This window comes from Phaseolus vulgaris, chromosome 11, assembly GCF_000499845.2.
Source record: "Phaseolus vulgaris cultivar G19833 chromosome 11, P. vulgaris v2.0, whole genome shotgun sequence".
In the NCBI taxonomy this organism is placed as follows: Eukaryota; Viridiplantae; Streptophyta; class Magnoliopsida; order Fabales; family Fabaceae; genus Phaseolus; species Phaseolus vulgaris.
Genome location: NC_023749.2, coordinates 859,479 through 880,927, shown reverse-complemented (window position 1 = coordinate 880,927; position 21,449 = coordinate 859,479). Strand labels below are relative to the sequence as shown.

At 32.6% G+C, this 21,449-nt stretch overlaps 2 protein-coding genes across 3 annotated transcripts; one reads left to right on the top strand and one right to left on the bottom strand.

Annotated features, from left to right (window-relative positions):
* The first annotated feature begins 1,144 nt into the window (after positions 1 to 1,144).
* LOC137819376 (uncharacterized) lies at positions 1,145 to 16,720 on the top strand. Of its 2 annotated transcripts, XM_068623315.1 has the most exons (15): positions 1,145 to 1,892; positions 1,987 to 2,061; positions 2,149 to 2,211; positions 2,820 to 2,996; positions 3,390 to 3,659; positions 3,772 to 4,128; positions 4,471 to 4,826; positions 5,436 to 5,910; positions 6,154 to 6,483; positions 8,688 to 8,862; positions 9,307 to 9,459; positions 9,574 to 9,632; positions 11,470 to 11,907; positions 15,391 to 15,429; positions 16,323 to 16,720. In XM_068623315.1, exons 1-15 carry the CDS (start codon positions 1,236 to 1,238, stop codon positions 16,506 to 16,508), a joined length of 3,810 nt encoding a protein of 1,269 aa, XP_068479416.1. In that variant the 5' UTR covers positions 1,145 to 1,235; the 3' UTR covers positions 16,509 to 16,720. The 2 variants fall into 2 exon arrangements, with proteins under 2 accessions (XP_068479416.1, XP_068479341.1); XM_068623240.1 differs by having other exon boundaries at positions 8,688 to 9,459.
* A 1,802-nt stretch (positions 16,721 to 18,522) lies between these two features.
* Positions 18,523 to 20,885, bottom strand: LOC137825328 (mitochondrial succinate-fumarate transporter 1-like). The gene is made up of 2 exons (XM_068631002.1): positions 20,160 to 20,885; positions 18,523 to 19,131 (listed from the first exon to the last, which is right to left on the bottom strand). The coding sequence occupies exons 1-2, from the start codon at positions 20,571 to 20,573 to the stop codon at positions 18,598 to 18,600; spliced, it is 948 nt and encodes a 315-aa protein (XP_068487103.1). The 5' UTR covers positions 20,574 to 20,885; the 3' UTR covers positions 18,523 to 18,597.
* Positions 20,886 to 21,449: the final 564 nt, after the last annotated feature.

Below are 21,449 nucleotides of genomic sequence, written 5' to 3'. Positions count from 1 at the left end.
TAAGTTCTAAGAAAAAACGTAAATTCTACTTGTATCATAAAAGGAAACAATATGGTAAATGAATATAAAAAAATCTGTTGAAAGTTTAAACATATCTAAACATTTCGTTTCCTCTTTTATAATGTTTAAAAAAAAATATGTATCTGATCTTTCTAAACCTTAATTTTTGAAAGTTTTATTTGTCTAACAGTGAGTCTAAAGATAGAATTTTTCTTAAACTTTGGAAATAATTTTTCGATAATGTTACCCTTATTTTTTTATTTAATTTTGAAATAATTATTTCTATTATATATTTACTACGGAACAACGTGCCTGTATATTTGCATTTTTTATTTTTTTAGTATTTTTCAAAAACAATTTTTCTTAATAACATTAAAATGAGAAGTTAAAGAGTAGTGGGGAGAGAAAGTGGGAAGTAGGTACCTATAGTTGAAAGTAGGATATATCGGTTATGTGTTAGTGGAGAATCATAAAATCTCTTTCTTAAATCAATTTTAATAAAAAAAAATATCAGTTTAAATCAGAAAAGTAACGTAACAAATTTTCACCCTCCTGCTAGAGTGGTCAACAAAATATTACATTATTTAATAGAGAAGAAGATCTTTAAAACAGAAAAGTAACTAATCAATCTCTCCACCATCTCCATTCTCTAGTTAAATAATAACAAATAAAATAAATTAAAAAATTATTTTATTAATTTTTGAAATTATAAAATGTCCAAATAACCAAAATAAATTAAATTAATACAATAAATTATTAAGTAAGGATAAAATGGAAAAAAAAATTAAGAACAGTTAAGAGGAGAATAAGAAATGACACAATGACCATAATACAATAATAAAAATAAATATTAATATAAAGATAAAATAGAAAAAAAAAATTAAAAGCAGTTAATAGGTATAAAGGTATAGATATTATTTTTATAATTATTATATAGGTATCTAGAATTAAAAATAATTTTATAATGATAAAATAACTTAATCAATTTAATATTATAGTGTGATTGATAGAAGATGTAAAGTTAAGAATAAAAATATTTCAAAAAGGAAAATAATCGTTCTAGAACTAAAGAGATGAAAATATATTTAAAATTTAAAATTGTTATACGTTTAAAAACTGTTGTAATTTTTTTAAAATATAATAGAGATTTAAATCAAACTCCATTAATGGAGTAGAGTGTGGAATTGGGCATTGTTTGATGTTATCAGATGAGTAACTAGAGTGTGGAGAAGATAATGGACTCCGTCGTGAATGCGGCGGTGGAAGAGATCTGTGGTGGGATTGAAGATGGCGTAACTCTTGCAGGCTTATGGGAGAAACTGCAAGGCTCACCGAGTTTCTCTTCCACCAATCTCAATCTCAATCGCAACGTGAAAAGAGCCTTATGGACGAACCTGCTCCGCATTCCGGTTCTCCGTTTTGAACCACCGCCATCTTCATCGGAATTGGAGGATGCTGAGAACCTCAATTTGAAGGTGTTTCCTCAATCGAGCCTTGTTCACAACTTTCTCGGTCTATACGAATCGCAATCAATTCAACATGCTCAAACGCGCGTGCTTCACCTTCTCGCTAAAGCTAGAAGAAATGGTATTACTCAAACTCGGCTTGCTAAACGGTTGAACATCGATGCCAATAAATTCCACTATGTGTTGAGGAGTCTTGAGTGTCGAGGTTTAATCGTCAAGCGCTCTGCGATTGAGAGGAAGAAGCGAATCTCCAGTTTTGGTGAGTCTGAAAATTATTCATCTGTAACTACCAATTTAGTGTTCCTTCGTTGCTATGCGAAACATCTTGCAGATGGAACCACGTTTCAAACAGACGTTCATCTAAAGGATGATTACTCACCTCAAATGAAAGCTGTTTGTGACAAACTTGCAAAAGCCAAAGGCAAGGTTCATTTTCCTTCAATTCTCTTTGAAGTTACCAACCAGACCAGCTAATATCATCATTTATGCTCACGTTTTTACTGTTATCTTTTTCTTCAAGGTTCTTCTTGTGTCGGATATTAGGAAGGATCTTGGTTACTGTGGATTTCGTCCAAAACGAAGGGCTTGGAATCAAGTATTGCTTTTCTGACTTTGAACTTACCAAATTATAATTATGTATTCAGCTATTTTCAGATTTGCCTTATTGCTCTTGTGCAACCAGATTACTCAAAGGTTGAATGCAGATGGTATTGTGGAGCAGTTTTTTGCTAAGGTGAATGGCAAGGTTGGTTAGCTTACACTGTATCATTACTTTTACGTCTCATTTTGATGAATTTTTAGTCTCAGCTGTATATTACAATTGTCTTTGCATTGTCTTTCTTGGCAAGCATTACAAATCATCTTCATCTCATGGGAAGGAGATTCAACTTTTCCATCACATTATTATGTGAAAAATAACTAATAAATAAACAGTCACATTAAGGGTAAAAACAGATTGTTAGGGTTTGCAATGTATCATTTTTTCCATTTAATTTCTAAGTATGACATTTTTACTGTTGCAAGATTGCCTGAAAACATAAAACTTGGTTGTGGTGGTTATGGGCTTTAACACAATCCTTTCAAAAAACATGTCAGCGATGACAAATTCTCCCTTATCTATGGCATGAGATTAATATTATTTATTGTCTGAGTAACCAAATCTCTTTTTTTAGCTCCTAGTCTCAATCTTTTAGATTAATATAGATTGATAATCTCATGATTACATTGGTACACTTCATATCAATTGAACATTTTGTACTTTCAGTGGGTCAGCCAGCCAATTCCCCCCTCCCACCTCTTAGGCATAACTTTGTTCTGTTTGTAATCTAAATGTAAGTTTTTATGTGTTTGCAGATTGAAACTTGCCTGCAGCTTCTTGACCCAATAACTGCTGGATCTGGAAATGAAGATAAAAAGTTGAACTCTGGAAAAACATGTCAAGTTATTGATCAGCTTGTGGAGCTTCCCACGGAGCATCAAATTTTTGATATTATTGATGCTGCAGGATCTTGTGGCATTACTTTGAAGGAGGTACTATTTTTATTCTTATATTATGCTCTTTGGTAAGACATGAACATATGTCAATTGCAGGAGAAAAGAAAGAATAAACAAAAGTTAGAGTTAATTTATGTTGTTCATGAAATTGACGAATTAAGATGAAGAAAAGGTGTGGGATTTAAATTTGCTATACCACAAATATTTTACATGTAATACATTATATCTACCTCTGGACCAACTTTCTCATTTTGTTTGTCTCCTTTATTCACTTGTGAACTCTTTTGACTAAAATGAGCTCCATTTTTTTTAATCTTTCTGGCTTCAAGTGAAGATTTGTTTATTAGTGTTGCTTCTTCCTGATGATTCCTTAAATTTGAATATTGTTGCCTTTTCATTTAGAATATATTGGGTGTTTTTTGTAAACAGATATGTGAGAGACTTGGGATTGAACTGAAAAAAAGCACCATTCCATTTGTAGATTTTTGCGGTAGATTTAAAATGATAGTAAGGGAAGAACAATGCCTAAAATCTAAGACATATCGAGTTTGGTCTTCTAATTTCAAACTTGAACCAGAAATTGAACTTAAACCCGAACTTGTGGCTTCGACTGCCAGTGAGGAACTTGCTGGCCATGCAAATTTTTCTTTAAGTGTGGATGACACTCAAAGGGCAAATAGGATACTTGAAAGACTAAAGGTTTGTCTTTCTTCCCGTTCCTAATCATATTGCAAATAAACTAAATATTGTTTTCCTTAAAATTTATATTCGACTTCCCTAAGTCATTTTTTTTGCATTTTTCGGCATGCAGGATGAAAGGTTCATTTTGAAACCTGAACTAAACAGGTGGCTTAGTAGCTTTGAGAAGGATAAGCCTACAAAAGTGGATCCCAACACTATTGATGGAATATTAAGCATACTTAAAAAACAAGTGCTGGTCAAATGCATAAAAGTATATTCACCTGTTATTTTTGAATATTTGAGCACAAAAGTTTGTGTGGTAGTGCGTCCATCCACGAGTCTATCTCCAGAGTTATTTGATGAAATTGAAGATAGGATACGAACATTTCTTCCCAGGAAAAGTACTTCACATCAGAAAAATGATGAATTGATACTTGTAATGGAGGATATTCAGAAAAATCAAAGTGTTATAGTTCCAGATGGGCAGGTTAGTCGTTTTAATATGTTTCCCCCAAAATAATATTATTATTTTTTTACATTTTTCTAAGAAAGCATGATTGTGTAGTTGTAGTTCACAAGAAACCTTATTTATGGAAGGAAATTAATGGCTTTAATATTGGATGAAATTTCTCGTACACTTCGTTTTTTGAACTTGTTGCTGCTTATAGTTTGAGACTATACTGAGAAATGTAAATGGAAATGAACTCTCATAATTTAAAATTTCTAAATGAGAAAAGTGTTTTTTATTTTTTATTTTAATAAAAGTTTAAGTTGCACGATTTCAAAATGAGTGACTCTTGCAATTCTTTCCTATTAATGCCACTTATAGGTACTTAGCATGTATTCTTGTAAGCGCCGTCGCCATTTTGTTAGTCAGTTCAAAGATGAGGAGAAACAGGATAATTCACCTGAAGGCATGGGTGATTCATCTTGTCGTAGGAAAAATAAATTCACCGAGCTCAGGCCCGCAAAACATGCCAGAATTGATGCATTAACTGATGTTGTGGATATGCACATTGAACAATCACATAATTTGGATGTGCAGTCAGGAGACTGTGCCACAGGCATGGAAGAATTTGAGGGAAGTACACCTGAAGACTGTACCCCCCTCATTAACCAGGGTGTCTTAAAGAAAATGAAGCCTACACGTCGTAGAAGATTCAGTTGGTCAAACAAAACTGAGAGGTAACAGAAGTTTTAGGAACATGCTAAATCTCAAGTGACATAATTATTTTATTTTAGATTAGGTATGGAAATGACGACTCTCTGAACATGAACCATTTATATATTAAAGCCAAATTGAATTAAATAATTCATCTCTTTTTCTTGCTTATTTTGTTAGCATTATTAGTGGAACCTGTAATGCAAACTTAAATCAAGAGTTTTTTGTCATGCATATTTTTGTGATAACTTCTGACAAAAACTATTGTGACTCTAATTGATGTCGAATAGTTATTTTAAGAATTGTGATTAACTTGCAAAGAAAGGATAAAAGCTAAATAAATTACTTTTAATTGATATGAATGCCGATTTAATGAAACAATTTTTCATTAACCAGATTTTTTTTAAAAATATTGGCTTGAATTATAATGTATAAATAGCTTAAGAGTGTCAAGGATTAGTATTTAATAAGATAACAAGTACTTTTCCTCCCTGTCTGTGTCCATTCTATTATTGTGTAAGTTGAGGCATATTTGTTGTAATTCAGATTACTAGTTGTCTGTCTCTCCTGTAAGGCCATGAATATATTATTATTTTTGTGGTCTGAGTATGCATGATTTTATATCATTTCAGGCAGTTGGTGATCCAATATGTTAAACACCGTGCTGTTCTTGGTGCCAAAAGTCGTGTATATTGGAAGTCAATTTCTGATCTACCAACTTCTCCAACTGCTTGTATGGAAAGAATGACTTTGTTGAATGGTAACTTGAGATTTCGGACAGCCGTGAATAAACTCTGTAACATACTTAGTGAACGATATGCAAAACATCTGCAGAAGTATCAGAACATGTCATTAAACTCAGATGAATGCAAACAGTTTGTGCGTTCCCAGCCCTACGAAGGTATCTCAAATAATAGTCCAGATGTTGAAATTCAAACGAGAAGTCTAAACAGAGAAGCTTGGGATGACTTTGAGAACAAAACTATCAAGACAGCCCTTGAGGAGATTCTTCGCTGCAAGATTATAGCTAAGCTGGATGCCTCCTCCCAAAAGGGTCAAATGCAATATGAAGGGTGCTCAGATGCAAGTCTGAATGCTGATGGCTATGTAATTCTCTAAGATTTTAACAACAGTTGTGTGAAGTCATTGTTTCTGAGTATCTAAAGAAGACTTAACATATTTCTTGCTGAATCTTGTGTTTTAAGTTTGAATTTCTAAATTTTCATTTTGCTCTCTTCTCTTTATCCTTCTCAGAGGAATTTTTTCCTTTTTTTTACAATTTATGTTCCATAGTCTTCAGGTATTCTGAAAAATGTCTGACACAATGACTACAAAAATCTTCTTTGACAGGAATCTCAAGAAAATGCAGAAATTACATCAGCTATCCCTTGTGAAATTGTTCGGAGTCATCGTGGGAAGGCCCATTCGTTGTCCTCCCAAAGATCACGTCGGCAGCGACTTGATAAAAAATTTACCGGGTTTCTGAAGAACATGGCTAATGTTTATGGACAAGTAAACGAATCATTAGCTATTTCAAATGCTGTAGAGCTATTTAAACTTGTTTTTTTAAGCACCTCAACTGGTCCTCAGCCACCAAATTTACTAGCAGATATTCTTCACCGATACTCAGAACATGATCTATTTGCTGCTTTTAACTATCTTAGAGAGAAAAAAATTATGGTAAGGTGTTCCCAATCTCATTGGTTTTATTAAATGCATCATAAAAGGATTTGATTTGATTTGTTATGTGCTTAACTTGTCTTTGTGCTGTTAGTTAATATAGTCATCTTTACATTTGTCATCTTGTGAAATAGCGAGAAGGCTGGTAATGCATATACTGATTATTATGTTTCCATACGCCTGGTAATGCATACACTGATTATTATGTTTCCATATAATTTTGCCCATATTTTACGAATTGTCTCTGGAATGCAATATCAAACTATTTCTGGGTGTGTATAGTTTTTGTAAATGAAGTAGTCTTTATCTTACAAGAAAGTTGCAGCTTAACCTGTTGAAAAGGATATGCCATGTGGTTATAGGGTCGCTTCCAAGATAATCTTGTGTCAATGTTAACTTAACTTGGTGAGAAAATGTTTGTATTCTTGTTGTTAGTATTATAATTAAGCCCATGTGAATGAGAGATACTGTTACTGATTTATAGCTGATTAAGAAATTAAATCGTGTATGTTAGCCTTAGAATCGGATTCCATTCTGTTGAAGGCTGTACAGGTTATAAATATTCACATGTAGACTGATTATTACTATTAGTACCATGATTCACCAAATTCTTTCCACGTGTACAAAGGTTTCCTAAAATATAGAGTATGGATTAAAATATGTTTATATTTATACCAAGTTAAAAGTTCCTACATTCCCCCAAGCTAGGTGAAACGTGCTTGTATATTTGAAATAATACTTATTTGAGCTATGGAATTCATATCAAAGTCATTGATTGGTAGTCACATACTCAATTAAATCCCAATGAAGATAAATCTTATCAGGGTCACTGTTCTTAATTTTTAGGTTCAAGATAGTTGAATAAGGATTCAAATCATGAATCAAATGACCCATTATTTGGATTGCAAATAAAATCGTGAACCATAAGATTCATGATTAGTAATAAGGTGTAGCATATGTAAACTAAGACATTAAAGAACATATCTATGATCAATAACTAAAAAATTAACTTAGAACATGAAATGTACAAGTTTAGTTAGAAATTGTTATGAGAATAATATTTAAATTTACTATAAATATTATGCTATTAAACTGTTATATACTAAAATTATTTTAATAAATATTCTTCTATTAAATTTACTATATATATTAAATAAATATTTGTATTTGAAAAACTAGAACATGTTTTACTATTTTTATAATAGATATTGTGATAAAAAGATATTAAACGTCGGTTGGAATATATGTAATAATCATAACAAATGAATATTTTTTATTTGATACTAGGAATTACTTAAATATCAAGGTTAAAATGATGGTCTGAAGTCAAAGTTGAATAGTCTGTGTTGAAACTAAAATACAAGTTGCTAAACTAATAAATAAATAAAACAATGTCGTTTAGATTTGGTATGTTAGGGCTGTGGCCAAATCATTTCTTTGCAAGTTTAGCCATGAGTGGAATAGGTGTTCTCTGATGTGATCTTGACATTTTTATGGATGTTGCTCTAGACTTCTGGAGACGGTAAAACTATTTCAAGCAACCCCCCTTGGTCATTCCTTGTTCCATGAGCGGCCAAAAATTTTATGATATTTTTCTGGTATTGTTCCCATTTATTTAATTTGACACTTCACTCTTAGGATTCTATATTACTCAAATTGTTTTTCTCTTTCTCCTCTCTTTTACTAGTTACTATTTTGTACAAACAAATTAAATGTGTTTGTAATAGAGTAATAAAGAAAAGTAGTATTCATATGGCAGTATATCAAGTTTTCATAATTTTGCTATACCTTATAAAGTTCTCTATTTTAGGGACAATGCCTGTGAATAATTGTCTCACCAATTCTAGCTGGTAATGGCATCTCCAATAGTATTTCTTGTTCATCAAACTTAATGTCCTTAATACCAATCAACAAAATAGAGTAGTGGAATACTAAAAGAAACATCTTTTGGGACTACTTGTACACTTCTTCATAGTCTTACTACTGGTTTTCTATTAGTCAATTAGTTAGGTTATCTTTCATTGCAAGTTTGATTGAAGTATGTAAACTGATTCTATCAGGTTGAGAATGACAAGAAATAAACACAATATTTATAGTTTTCAGAAAATTTCTTGCTCTGACTTCTTTTTGATATGGAATTCTTTTAGTCGTGTGTGTGCCTAAGCATGTTTCTCTACAAGTTTAATTACATCATCATTTGACAGGTTGGGGGCACTGGCAGTGAACGTTTTGAACTTTCACAGCAGTTCTTGCAAAGTGTTTCGAAGTCACCGTTTCCATTTAATACTGGAAAGCAAGCTGTTAAATTTGCTGCGTGGCTGAAGGAAAGAGGCGAAGACCTCACAGAAGGGGGTGCCAAAATTTCTGAAGATTTAAAATGTGGGGACATTTTTCATTTGTTTGCTTTAGTCTCTTCAGGTGACATTTTAATTTTGCCAAGCCTACCAGATAACGGTGTTGGAGAGGCTGAGGATTTGAGAAGTGCAAAGCGTAAATTTGATGCTATTGAGTCTTCATATGGTGATAAAGCTAAAAAATCAAAATCCTTGTTTGGTGTAGAAGGTGAAATTATTTCTCGTCGGGAAAAAGGTTTTCCCGGTATCGCCATTTCTGCATACCAAACAACAATATCCAAAGCTGATATTTTAAATTTTTTCAAGGATAATGATAACAATGGCCAACCTTTTAGGGGTCATTTACAATTAAACATTGGCCAAAGTTGCGATTATTTTCTTTGTGACTATATGTTGGAAATAGTTAAATCTTGTGACCCCAAACCTCTGGAAGAAAATCACACTGAATCACCCTGGGAAGCTATGGCAGGTTATGCACGACGATTGCTGTTAGAGTATTCCAATCAAGAACATGGATATGGCATTTGTGCAGAGGTCTTCAAGGTTGTTTATGCTGCCATTCAAAAGGCTGGTGACCAAGGATTAAGCATGGGAGAAATTTCCAAGATTATAAACCTTCCAGGTATATATACAGAGATTTAGCGGTGTATAAATTGACTTGAAATCTACTAAAATATATAAAGTTTTTCAATTACTTAAACTTGAGATTGTTTATTTTTCTTTGGGTGTCTTTCAGGAGCTAAGGTAGATGGCTTGATTGTTGATGCTCTACAAGCATTTGGGAAAACGTTAAAGGTTCCTCCCTCTTTCCTTGTTTCAATAGTTTAAAGAATGCCTGTCTGCTTTCACTCATGGTTTGACCCAATGAAAAACAACTATTTCCCCTTTCTACTCAAACAAGGGTTTGAGACCCAAAATCATGTTCAAACACAACCCATTATTTAATGTAACTTGTGATTTGTTCTTCAATTTCAATTTAAAACCAGATCTAGGATTTGGGGTTTGTGATATATGTTCTGAGTCAATATAAACACACGTGGACTAAAATATTTCTGAACTTTTAGAAACTGTTGGGCTATGTAGGTGTGCTTCTTTATGCATTGATAGATTGTTTATTTTATATATTTCCTAATATTGTTATCATATGCCTTTATTGAATCTTTGTATCTTTCTTAGTTTGTTGAATGTGGTATATATATTAGATGATTAAAGTATATTTTTATTCTTCTAAATTGTTCAGAATCATAGTACATTGGGTATTTATGGAGAATTAAAATATTGATTATGTTATAAATAGGGAATAAGCTGAGAAATTTTTTAAAGATAGTTCCAAGTTTAAAATGTTTGTCTACTTTGGATTGAGTCATGTCAATTAGGAAAACATGTTTGTCATTCTTGTACTATTAGTCTTAATAAATGATTTTTGTCTCCCTTTTTTTAGTTCACTCTGATATCTGGGGTCCTGCGTGTACTTTTACTCCTTTTGGTTTTAAATATTTTCTTACCTTTATTGATGATTGTTCGAAATGTACTTGGATTTGGTTAATGAAGAGTCCATTGGAAGTGTTTTCTATATTCAATTATCATGGCCTTCCCTTATACAATATACTTGTTTGTCTTCATTATCTTCTATTCCTACTCCTAAGTCTTCAGGTGAAGTTTTGCCTCACTTGGAGTGGCTACAAACGATGATTGATGATACATGCATCCTTCATAGTAGTGGGACTTGATAATTAGTTCCTCTTCCAACTGGCCAATCAATTGTTGTATAATCTTAAAACAAGACCCGATGATCACATTGGTTGTTATAAAGTTCATTTGGTTGCCAAAGGATTCACAAAAATGCACAACTAAGATTATATTGACACTTTCTCCCCTGTTGCCAAAATGACACCTATTCAACTTCTCTTTCCGTTGCTACTATTCACCACTGAAATTTGTTTAAGCTTAACATCATGCATTTCTACATGGAGACCTTGACGAAAATGTCTACATGAAGAAACCTCCTGGATTTGTTGCTTACGGGGAGTCATCTAATATGGTATGTCACCTACGCAAGTCTCTATATGACTTGCTGAGTTTGTCCACATGAGTTAGATCCATCTTCAAAGAAGTAGAGACCACCAAATTCTTTAGAACTGCCAATGATCCTTCCCAATGTTAATTCCTGAAACTTGCAACTAGAGGAGTCAAAAGTAACACGACAATCCATGTCACAGGTCAATTTACTAATGAACAATAGGAAATACTTATGCAGAATTAAAATACTGATTCTGCTACAAATATGGAAATAAACAGAAAAATTAATTTCCTATAATAGAAATAAATGCACATAATTCTTGATGTATATGAATTAATTAATTCAAAATTTGTTGCTATAAAATATATAAAATAAATGTGATCATACTCTTCTACCAGATTCCATGTGCACACCCACACGCATGCAGGTGTATGCACGTGTATATATATTGCTGAAGTAGTAGTAATTTGAGACTTTTCCCTCTGAAATTGAAAGGTTTTTGCAGAAATTCATAATAACTTATTCTCAGACTGGTTTAAAATCCTTCATTTTATTTTTCTAATTTGTTTCTTTCCCACCATTTTCTATAACAATATTCTCTTTACTGTATAGGTTAATGCTTATGATACTGTATGTGTTGTTGATGTCCTATACCGTCACAAGTATTTTTTGCCATCTCATTTTCGTCACGATGTACAACCTTCCTCAAGAAAAACTATTGAGAAGAGTGATCTCACATGTGAGCATTATGAATCAGATAAAAGGGATACTTCTTCTGTTCATACTCTGAGCGATAGAAAGATTACTATTGATAACGCGGAAGGAGTGACAATAAATCAAGCTTGTGATAGGAATGAAAGCTGTAAGCAAGATAGACTTGGCTTATGCAGAGTCAATCATCAGAAAGAAACTCTAAAATTTTCTTTGGGTGAATCGTGCATGCCAATATTACCATGGATCAATGGAAATGGGACCATCAACAACATTGTTTACAGAGGACTTAGACGTCGTGTTCTTGGGATAGTGATGCAAAACCCAGGGATGTTGGAGGTATGCAAACACTGCAATGCTTTTTTATTTAATATATTTAATATTTCATTAAACTTTGAAACGTGATCAGCTCTGCTGTGAGTGTTCTTTCATATAAATATTAAGAGGGGCCAATGAAAAATGATTTGTTTTTTTCTTATTTACAACCTGAGTTTTTATCCTTTACAAACGAATTAGGTTAACTTATTCAGAAAATATGGGACTTTATTTTATTGACATGGTACACTAGCAACATCTTAGGTCTTAACATTCTTCCTGCATACTTTCTTTCTCCTATTAACTCAATTTGTAGGGATTGAGACTAATTCAATTTCTTTAGTTGCAATAATTTGGAGTATGATGTTATCATTTTTATCATAATGATCTATTTAAAACTAAAATATACTCTTTGTCTGTTTATTTAAAGCTTCAATTCCTTCCTTAACCTTGTGCTCTTATTCAATTTGGTCCTCTAACTTATTTTTTTGGTTGCAACATATTGTAATAATAAAATATCTTGAGAAGTTTTGCCTTATTTTCTTATTTATCAGCCTTTATGTAAAAGGAGATTGAATAATGTAATTAGGTTAAAAAATTAATAAGATCACTGTTCCCTTTCAATTCAACTTGGCACGGAGCACCTGATCCGACATAGCTTTGCCTGTTTTCTTCAGCTGCCATACATAGGTGTTACCACCCTCCCTATTGTCAACATTGCCATTGTTGAGGCTGTTGGTGGGCCAAGAGCTGCGCTTCACATCAGTGACCGCAATGTCAAAGATGGCAGTGTAGAAATCAACCCCACATCACTCATTCACCATCATACGTACTGGCTAGAACTACTTTTCTCTAGTGTCCCTTTAAAGCTTAGAATTCACTGCCATATAGTGTAGTTAGACATAGCCATCCAATAAAACTTGTATTTCACCCTGTCGGGTATTATGCGATCACTAATTACTTTCTATGCATTTCTCCACTTAAGTCATCCTGCCACTCATAACCTTCTATACAAATGTTTCCATCATTACCAAAAGAGGAGAAATTAGGGTAATAATATTCTTTGGGCTTGTCACTACAAAGAATTGTATCAAATTTTCCAATTTGATTCTTCATTTCACCGAAGAAAGACAAAAAGATGGACAAAAGTTTATACGAGTATGCCATATGATCCATAGCTCTCAAATCCACAATCCAATAGTTACCACTATTTGAGACACTCATACAAGAAACATTACCTGATAGAGCAAGAGCACAATTCAGAGAGTTTCTTTTTGTCTAGTAGTTCCTAATAGGTCTTTTTGTCTCCTCATTATTGAATCCTCCCTTGAATTTTCTTCATTCTCTGATTGTTTTACCATGTGAGCTTGAGGTTTTTTTATCCGTCCATGTCCACCTGTTGCTTTCATGGAGGTTTGCCATGCAGCTTCCAACATTTCTCCTTTTTGTGTCTTGGCTTCTTACAATAAGTGTACCATACATTATCTTTGTTTTCTTTCCACTGAGTTTGATGTTTTGTCTCTTTCCTTTCTGGTTTAGCAACCAAAGCAGACACATCCACAACTTGGATCTCAAGCGTGATATTTCTCCTACTTTCTTTTGCACAAACAATGGAAATGGTTCCCTCTAGGGATGGTGTTTCCCTTTGTCCAAGAATTTGAACCCTGACCTGATCAATTTCTAGGTTTATCCAGCCAAAAAATCATATACCCAACCAATCCTTTTCTGTGATGTTCTTTAAAAGGGTTGCATCCTCTGTATACTTCATTCCAAAGACTCGATAATGGATAAACTCTAGCCAGAAATTCTGCAGTCAAGTGGCATACTCTGTTACCCCTTTGGTTCTTTGTTTAACAGCAACAACTTTTACTTTTATCTCAAAACACTTGAGCTGCACCATTTGCCTTAAAATATGTGCGAGAACCCTTGTATCCTTCTTTGTATTATGAAACATACATGTGTCAGTGATGTTGGGCTCCATGGAATCTTTTTCATCCCATGAAGAAAACGTTGGATTCTCCTTACTTGAACCCTTTTCAAGGATATGACAAAGGCACCCGTTTCCCTTGAGATAGGTCCACACAGCTTGGGACTGTTTGAGAATGTTTTTCCCATTTAATCTGTACGAAGTTTTAAGGCCTTGGAGTTCAACAGTCTTTTGTGAAAAACTTGAATCTTTTGTGAAAAACTTGAATCTTTTGTTGATTTTGGATCAGACATCAGCAACTTACTGTCTGATGGGTGATTTTACAAAGAAGAGAGAAAAACAGCAATAAAGGTTGTTACGATGAATATTGGAGGATTATATCTACTTCATGTTAGTACACAGCCTCCTCTACTGCTGGGCTTTCTTCATCAATTTCAATCTTATCGTTCTGCCTCAGAAACACGGACATTGCTATTCACAGGCATCTTCAAGTATTAGACACTAACAGCCGCACAACACATGTTAGACACACTTGTAGTGTCCGATTTAAAAAAATATTTTTTGGCTTTAATGAAAAGAAGGCATCACTACAACACTATCTAATTTTAATTTAAAAATTTAACAAATTTCAAATTTTTCGAAAGAGACAGATTGCTTAAAATACTTCTTGTGTATGCCTTCATCCTTATTTCCTTCATCTCTGGTGTGAGATTTGGCATCCAACTTCTCAGTTCTTCATCTTTGGTGTAAGATTTACAGCTCGACAAAGTCTCAGTGATACATTATCGATTTTGGTTGCATTCCAGTGTTTCAATTTCACACTACCCTTTTATATATAGGTGTTTTTATTTCAATGCCTAGAGACCAGTAGTTTCTTTATTATATAATATAGATATAGTAGATTATTTATGTTTTATGATGAGTGTAGATGTGTTACAGTGTCTTGTACTTTTAAGCATTACTAGTGTCTGTGTACGTGCTTTATAGAGTTATGCTGAATGGTAACTCCAATTGTTTCACACCCCAATATACCTGTTTCTTTAAAAAAGGTTGAGTATGTAGTTCCTTTGGAAGGTTCACCCAAAGTATAACGTCCTTGTGATACAAACTTTTCAGCAAACTGCCAAAGGAAATAGGGAGACTTAACATAAAACGGGGAAATAGGGGAAGTATAGGAAAGAAAATTAATCTACCCTAATAACAACTATTCAGCAAGATTTTATTTCATTCATAGCAAGGAGTGAAGGATTCAAGTTTTGATAATTTGATGCATGCTGCTAATTGTTTTCTTTATAATTACCCCGAATCATGCATCATTTATTGTTGCAAATGGAAAATGATAAGAAAAACAGTAATGTAATAACAGAGCAAACCACCTGTTTGCAAGAATGCTATATAAATATTATAATGAAAAATATTGAAATAGAAGTTATGATGCAGATTGATGGCAGTACTTGTATTAAAAAGAAGTGATTACATAATAAATAATAACTTGAGATGCAATGGAAATCTAGTTTTATAATTTTTATTCCTTCACTAATAAATGGAAAAATCTATTGACAATTTCATTTGAATGTTAGGATGATATTCTACGTCACATGCACGTGTTGAATCCGCAGGTATTCTACTAAATTTTCAAAATTCTGCGCTTCTATTCTGAAATATCTCTGGACTCTTATCTCCATTTTTTTTCCTTAGAGAATAATGTTAAGACAAGTTTGAGTCAATAATCCTTTTCCCAAGGTATTATTGAAATATGCCTCCACCCCTCTAGATTAAAATTATGCAATAAACTCCGATGACTTGCAAAATCTATATCTACGTGCACCCGGTGTGTGCGCATGTGTATTTTGCAATCACAGATTTTACTCCATACTAGGTAAAAAGAAGCTGACAAGGGATGATCTGTGTAAAATATGAAACTAGAGAAGTTTCTTAATGCATAACTCAATTTATTACTGTTAAAGATATGATTGGAAAGGATGAAACATATTTAAGATTGATTGTTACTTTGACTAGAGAGAAATTCATGTCTAGAAAATATCTATTAGCTTTGTTATTATTTAGTTTGTCAGCCTCGACTACCAATTGGTTGACATGTTTACTAAGTCTCTCAAGAGGTCTTGGTTGATGACACTAACACCCCCTCGTGGTTTTCTCTAGTTACATTGGAACTCCAGTTTTTTTGAAGAAAATTGTCCACAAACCTTCCTTTCGTTTTAAAGAATTATATTGTCGTCCATTTTCACATTATACATTTACCTCCTTATATTTTAAAAATATTACACTTGCATTACTGGTAGTCCTTGGTAAAGGAGTTCCGTGTTATGGTGAAAACAGTATGTAAGTGTAATTTGAAAAAATCTCAGTGTAGCTGTAATCTACTCTTTTATTTTTCATTTTGTGACTGTGATCCTAAACGTGGATATGGTTTTGTATGTTGTCACTGCTTGTCTTACCCTGTGTTTGTATGTTGGTTTTAAGTGTATATGCTGATTTGAGTTTCTGACAGAGTTGTAGAACTCTCTTGGAAATGATGGTTCTAGATAAACATCTAGTTGTGAGGAAGATGCATCAAAATATATTTGATGGGGGCCCCACTGTTCTTCAGTATCTTATTGGAAGCAAATCCAGCCAACCGAAGTTGATTTGCCGAGAGCATTTCTTCCCCAATCCCATGAGTACAGCCTTGTTGTAGGGAGTCTGTGGAATTGACATGAGTACTTTTTTGTCATATAGATATATAGAGATGGGGCTAAATTGTGTCTGTATAAAAACAAATTTATGTGAAATTTCGGATACTAGTCCTTAAGTTTATGTTTGGAAGAATTAAAACTTAGGTAATCCTAGTAAATATGTTTCAGGGTAGTCCCTTATAAAAATTTTATACTTTGTTTTTGGTAGTTTGAATATTTTGTTCTAAAAATTTAGTAGTTTGATCAATTTGTGATTTGACAAATTATAACCAATTATTTAAGTCAAATGAAATTATTAAAATATTTTTTCAAATAAGAGGGTTGTTATTAAAATATATTAGAAAATTCATTTTCAAAATATGTTTTCGGATTTGTATTTATGGAACATTTTTAAAATTTACTTTTTTAAATATGTTTTCAGATTTTATTTTCTGGAATTGTTTTGTCTGAATGTATTTTTTATATCTTGGAATTGTTTTTCTGATGTATTTTTTTTTTCAAAATGAATAATTTTGAAAATTTAAAAGTACATTCAGACAAAGGAAATAATTTATTTATTATATATTATAAAAAAGAATTCATTTCGTTACTAAAACACTCTATAATTAATTTTTTATCTCATACTTCCCTTTTGAACATTCCCAACAAGTGATCCAACACTACATTTCCCCATTCTCCCGTTTGACATACTACCCCTTAATCAACTACTTCCTTGTAACATGTTCCTCCTTCAATAGCTTTAAATATTTGCCTTCTCTTCCCCTTCTTTCCTATTACCTTCTAATTCTAATCATTATATGCAACACATTTTAAATCAGGTATTGTCCAACCTAGTCATAAAAGGAAACAATGTGTTAATGAATATCAAAATCTGTTTAAACATATCTTTTATCTAATGTAAACAACCCTGGGTGAAGAATATCCAAACAAAATAACTGAATTATGAATGATTCAATGGAATAAACATTTCGTTTCCTCTTTTATAATGTTTTAAGAAATATTTCATAACTACACAAAAAAAAATAAAAAGTTATCTCATAATAATCTTTATACATATTTATTTATGGCTGAAATCAAGTATTGTCTTCCTTCTAAAATACATATAATTACTTTCTCATTTATTCTCGTATTAATTAATATTTTTAGAAGTTATCAAATGTTTAAGTCATAATGTATAAATACAATATAATCATCTTTATTCTTTGTTTAGACATCCCTTTCCTTGTATCTTTATAGTTTATTCTAGTTATTTTTATTGATTAAAAATAAAAAATTGCTAATATTTATAGAAAAATAGTATTTAATTATAAAGAAGTTAATAATAAAATTATTTATCATAATATTGTTAGAATATTTGTCTTGAACCAAGAGAATGTGAATTATTTTCGTATGTTTTTCACAAATATTGGTTTTGTATATTTCATGCAGAAAAAGAAGATAAAAATAAGAAAAAAAAATTATATATTTTATTAATCAAGAATTGTTACACACCTGCATTATTGAATATTACATTCATAAAAATAAAAAAAACGATAGAATAGTTATAACTTGAAACTGATAAAGCAGTTATAACTTATAGAATAGTTATAACGGATAAAGTTGTACTGATAAAACAATTATCTATATCTATATAATTAGGAATTCCTCATAATAACGAGTTTTGGAGTATACAATTTGATTATTAATAAAAAATTGTTATAGAACAGTTATAAAACTTATATAGTTATAAGTGATAGAGACTAATAAAACAGTTATCCATAATTATATATAAAGGGATTTCTTGTAATAAATTCTTTTGGTGTATACATTATTTTTCTTTTTTTATCCTTATATTTGTTTTATTTTGGTTATTTTGTTATTTTATAGTTACTTAAATTTAAAATTAAAAAAATTAATATTGAAAGAGTGAGGGTACTTCTTGTCTAGTCTAGACAGATGCAATAATGTGATGTGAAATATTAATGTGGACCCTAATGGCCCACTCAACAGATTCAAAGGAATAAAATCAACAAGAGGTTTAAATGAAGATTTTTGTAGCCTTGCAATGGAGCCAATGTCTGGCTCAAGAAAAAAATAATGCAATGGAAAAAATTATAATGCTGTTTGAATATATCTCCTCTCATACAAACCAATTAGTTGATCAGCCACAGCCCACATAATGGCCTGTCCAGGAGGGATCCTCATGAGTCTAGGCAACAGACCTTTCCATAAGGCCAGAAGTCCTTCTTCTGCATATATTGTTCTAATGGCATGTGTCATACCCTTGTATTTCAGTTCACCCCCTTCTCGGCTTTGAGCCATCAACCTTGTTTTCACTACATCAAATGGACCAGTACAAATAGGACCTGCTGTGCCTGCAAGAAATCCAGAAATCATAGATTGCCATGGTTGGAGGACTTTCCCATCCCCTTCATGCTTCTTCCACAAAAGCACATCAAAAGCATTTTTGGCAGTAAACATGGCAGATTGGTTTGTCCCATTACGCATCACAGTAGGAGCAACACCTGCCCAGAGACCCCGAAATCCTTCTTCTCTAATAATCATTCCAGCACAGTGAACAGGACCTTTATACTTCAAAAGCTCAGGGCTTAGACCTTTCTGCTGCTGCAATCTTATCTTCACAACCTGCAACAAGACATGATACCAACATCAACCTCCTTGGCAAAAACCAAACTATGCTCAGATGTTTGCTATGATAGGTATGTTATATGCTGAACAACCACACTACTAGGCTACTAGTATAGTAATAACAAAACAGTATCATATCATCCACTGCTGCAATCAATTTAGACAACTAGAAAGTAAGCAACATCTGAACAAGATAAACATTGAGATAAACTTAGCAGTAAAAATATAATCTGACAAGACTAATTGAAGTAATTAGAATTTAGAAGACTTTATTTTATTTAATTTTTTATGCATAGAGGTTTGGGGAGAGGGGCTGCCTTAATGCAAGGTCACACTATGCTTCAAGGCCTTAAAATGTGCTTACAAATTATCTGCCACTGGGAGTTCACTAGCTGAAATCAAAGCCAAGACCATTTCCTCAGTGCCATTGATCCAACCAATTGAATCAACTCTTGTAAGTTCAGGATTACAAATCCAAGACCTTTTACGCATTGCAAACCCACAGAAAATACTTGCACTGCATGAATTCATGTCGTTAGGCCCTCTGTGGGTGTAAGTGTGTACTCGGAAATCTAAAATTAAGCCTAACCAGTGGACTGATTTTGTTTATTATAAATTAATTAAATAATTAATGACTCAGATAGTTCTAGATGAGGTTTATTATGATGCTGTTAGTAAGGAGGATCTTTGGTATTATGTAGTTTATATGGTTATACATTACCAATTATGCAGTAATGAATCAGAATTCAATCCAATTTGCATTGGAGGCATTCTCTATCCTCGAAATCAGAGCTTTTAACACTAATCAATGTAAGCACCTATGTATAAGTTGTTTCTACAATCAAAGGGAGGAAATCAGATTAAATTGTTTTTATACAAATTATTATTTATGCAAAGAATGCCACCAAATTATTTCAGAAGAAAAAAGTGTTATGGTGTGCATTTTTCCTCATTGTTTTTGCTTAGATTATTAAGTATAGCACAAATGCAACATAATAGCATATTAAAGAAGATAAAAAGGAGACCTCAAATGGTGTGACGATAACAATAGCCTCAAGCACTCCAGCACCAAAACCAGAAAGCAAGCGCCCATAACCACTGAGCTTGCCAGTCTCAGGGTCCTTAAACGCCGATTGAAGCACAGCATTTGAACCCATTCGAAGTGCATACTTCAAGGTCAAATGCGTGGCAAAAGGTGTCAATCCTTTCCACAAAGCCCGCACACCTTCTGTTTGTGAAATTGTGGCACCACAGTGCAATATTCCCTTGTAATTCCCTGACCTATCAAGCTGCAATCTGGTCTTGATCACATCAATGGGTTGCAGGCAAGAAGCCTCCATAATTCCTCCAACTGAGCCAGAAATAGCCTTCATGTAGGGTGGGATTGATTTCCTTCCATGCAAGTTGCTGTTATCTTTTGCTTCATCCTCTTTCATCATCCACGGAGATTAATTTGTTCACCTACAACCTTCAACGAGCTCAATTGGACATTAGAAAAAACCCGAAACGACGATGGGTTTTTCTGCAACCGACGCCGATCGATTCACCCCTTTTACGCACGCCATTCGATCGCCGAAAACCTAATTGCAGTGAAAACACGAAATTGAAATCACGAATGAGAAATTTCAGAGTGCGGTAATAGACCTAGGGATTGTGATTGTGAATGTTTGCATGCTTGGAGTGGTGTAGGAGTACACGCCGCACTGGATTATTATTTCTTACCACGTAGAACAAGAATCTGCGGCATCGCCAATTAGGGATTGACACGTGTCGTATTTGTGATGCATTTTAGCTACTGTGTACGTGAGATTGAACTCATCTTATAATTACTTCTAGTCCCTTCCCATCTCTTCAATTTTAATTAAATTAATCTTGGTTAAATTAAAAAAACTCATTTTATTTTTTTTATATATTAACTAAAATTTAATATGGTATATTAAGTATTCTTGACTATTACCCTAAAGTTAAGTAAGAATATAAAGAAACTGAGTTATTTATATACTCAATAGAATTTTTGTTATTTAAATTATATAAATTTTGAATTTTTCGTTTTAATTTTTTTTGAATAAATTGTATATTTCTTTTGTTAAATGATTTGTATATGTTTCTATTGCGTAGGTTATGTCAGTCTGAGTTTTTCTTTTCTTATAAAATACTTTCGAATTAAAGATAAAATAAACACTTTAAAAAGTGTTTAGTTTTATTTTAAAATTTTAAAATTCATTTAAATTATTTATTTGGTAAAGAGATTTAAATAATTACACAAAATTATGTAAAAAAAATTAGTCATTTCATTTGGACTTAGAAACCAAGGT

Coding starts and splice junctions, on each gene's coding strand:
- LOC137819376 (XM_068623240.1), top strand. CDS start 1,236: ATGGACTCCGTCGTGAATGCGGCGGTGGAAGAGATCTGTGGTGGGATT. Junction 4,129..4,470: donor TTATAGTTCCAGATGGGCAG/GTTAGTCGTTTT, acceptor TGCCACTTATAG/GTACTTAGCATGTATTCTTG. Junction 15,430..16,322: donor TGCACGTGTTGAATCCGCAG/GTATTCTACTAA, acceptor AGTTTCTGACAG/AGTTGTAGAACTCTCTTGGA.
- LOC137825328 (XM_068631002.1), bottom strand. CDS start 20,573: ATGATGAAAGAGGATGAAGCAAAAGATAACAGCAACTTGCATGGAAGG. Junction 19,132..20,159: donor TTATCGTCACACCATTTGAG/GTCTCCTTTTTA, acceptor GTCTTGTTGCAG/GTTGTGAAGATAAGATTGCA.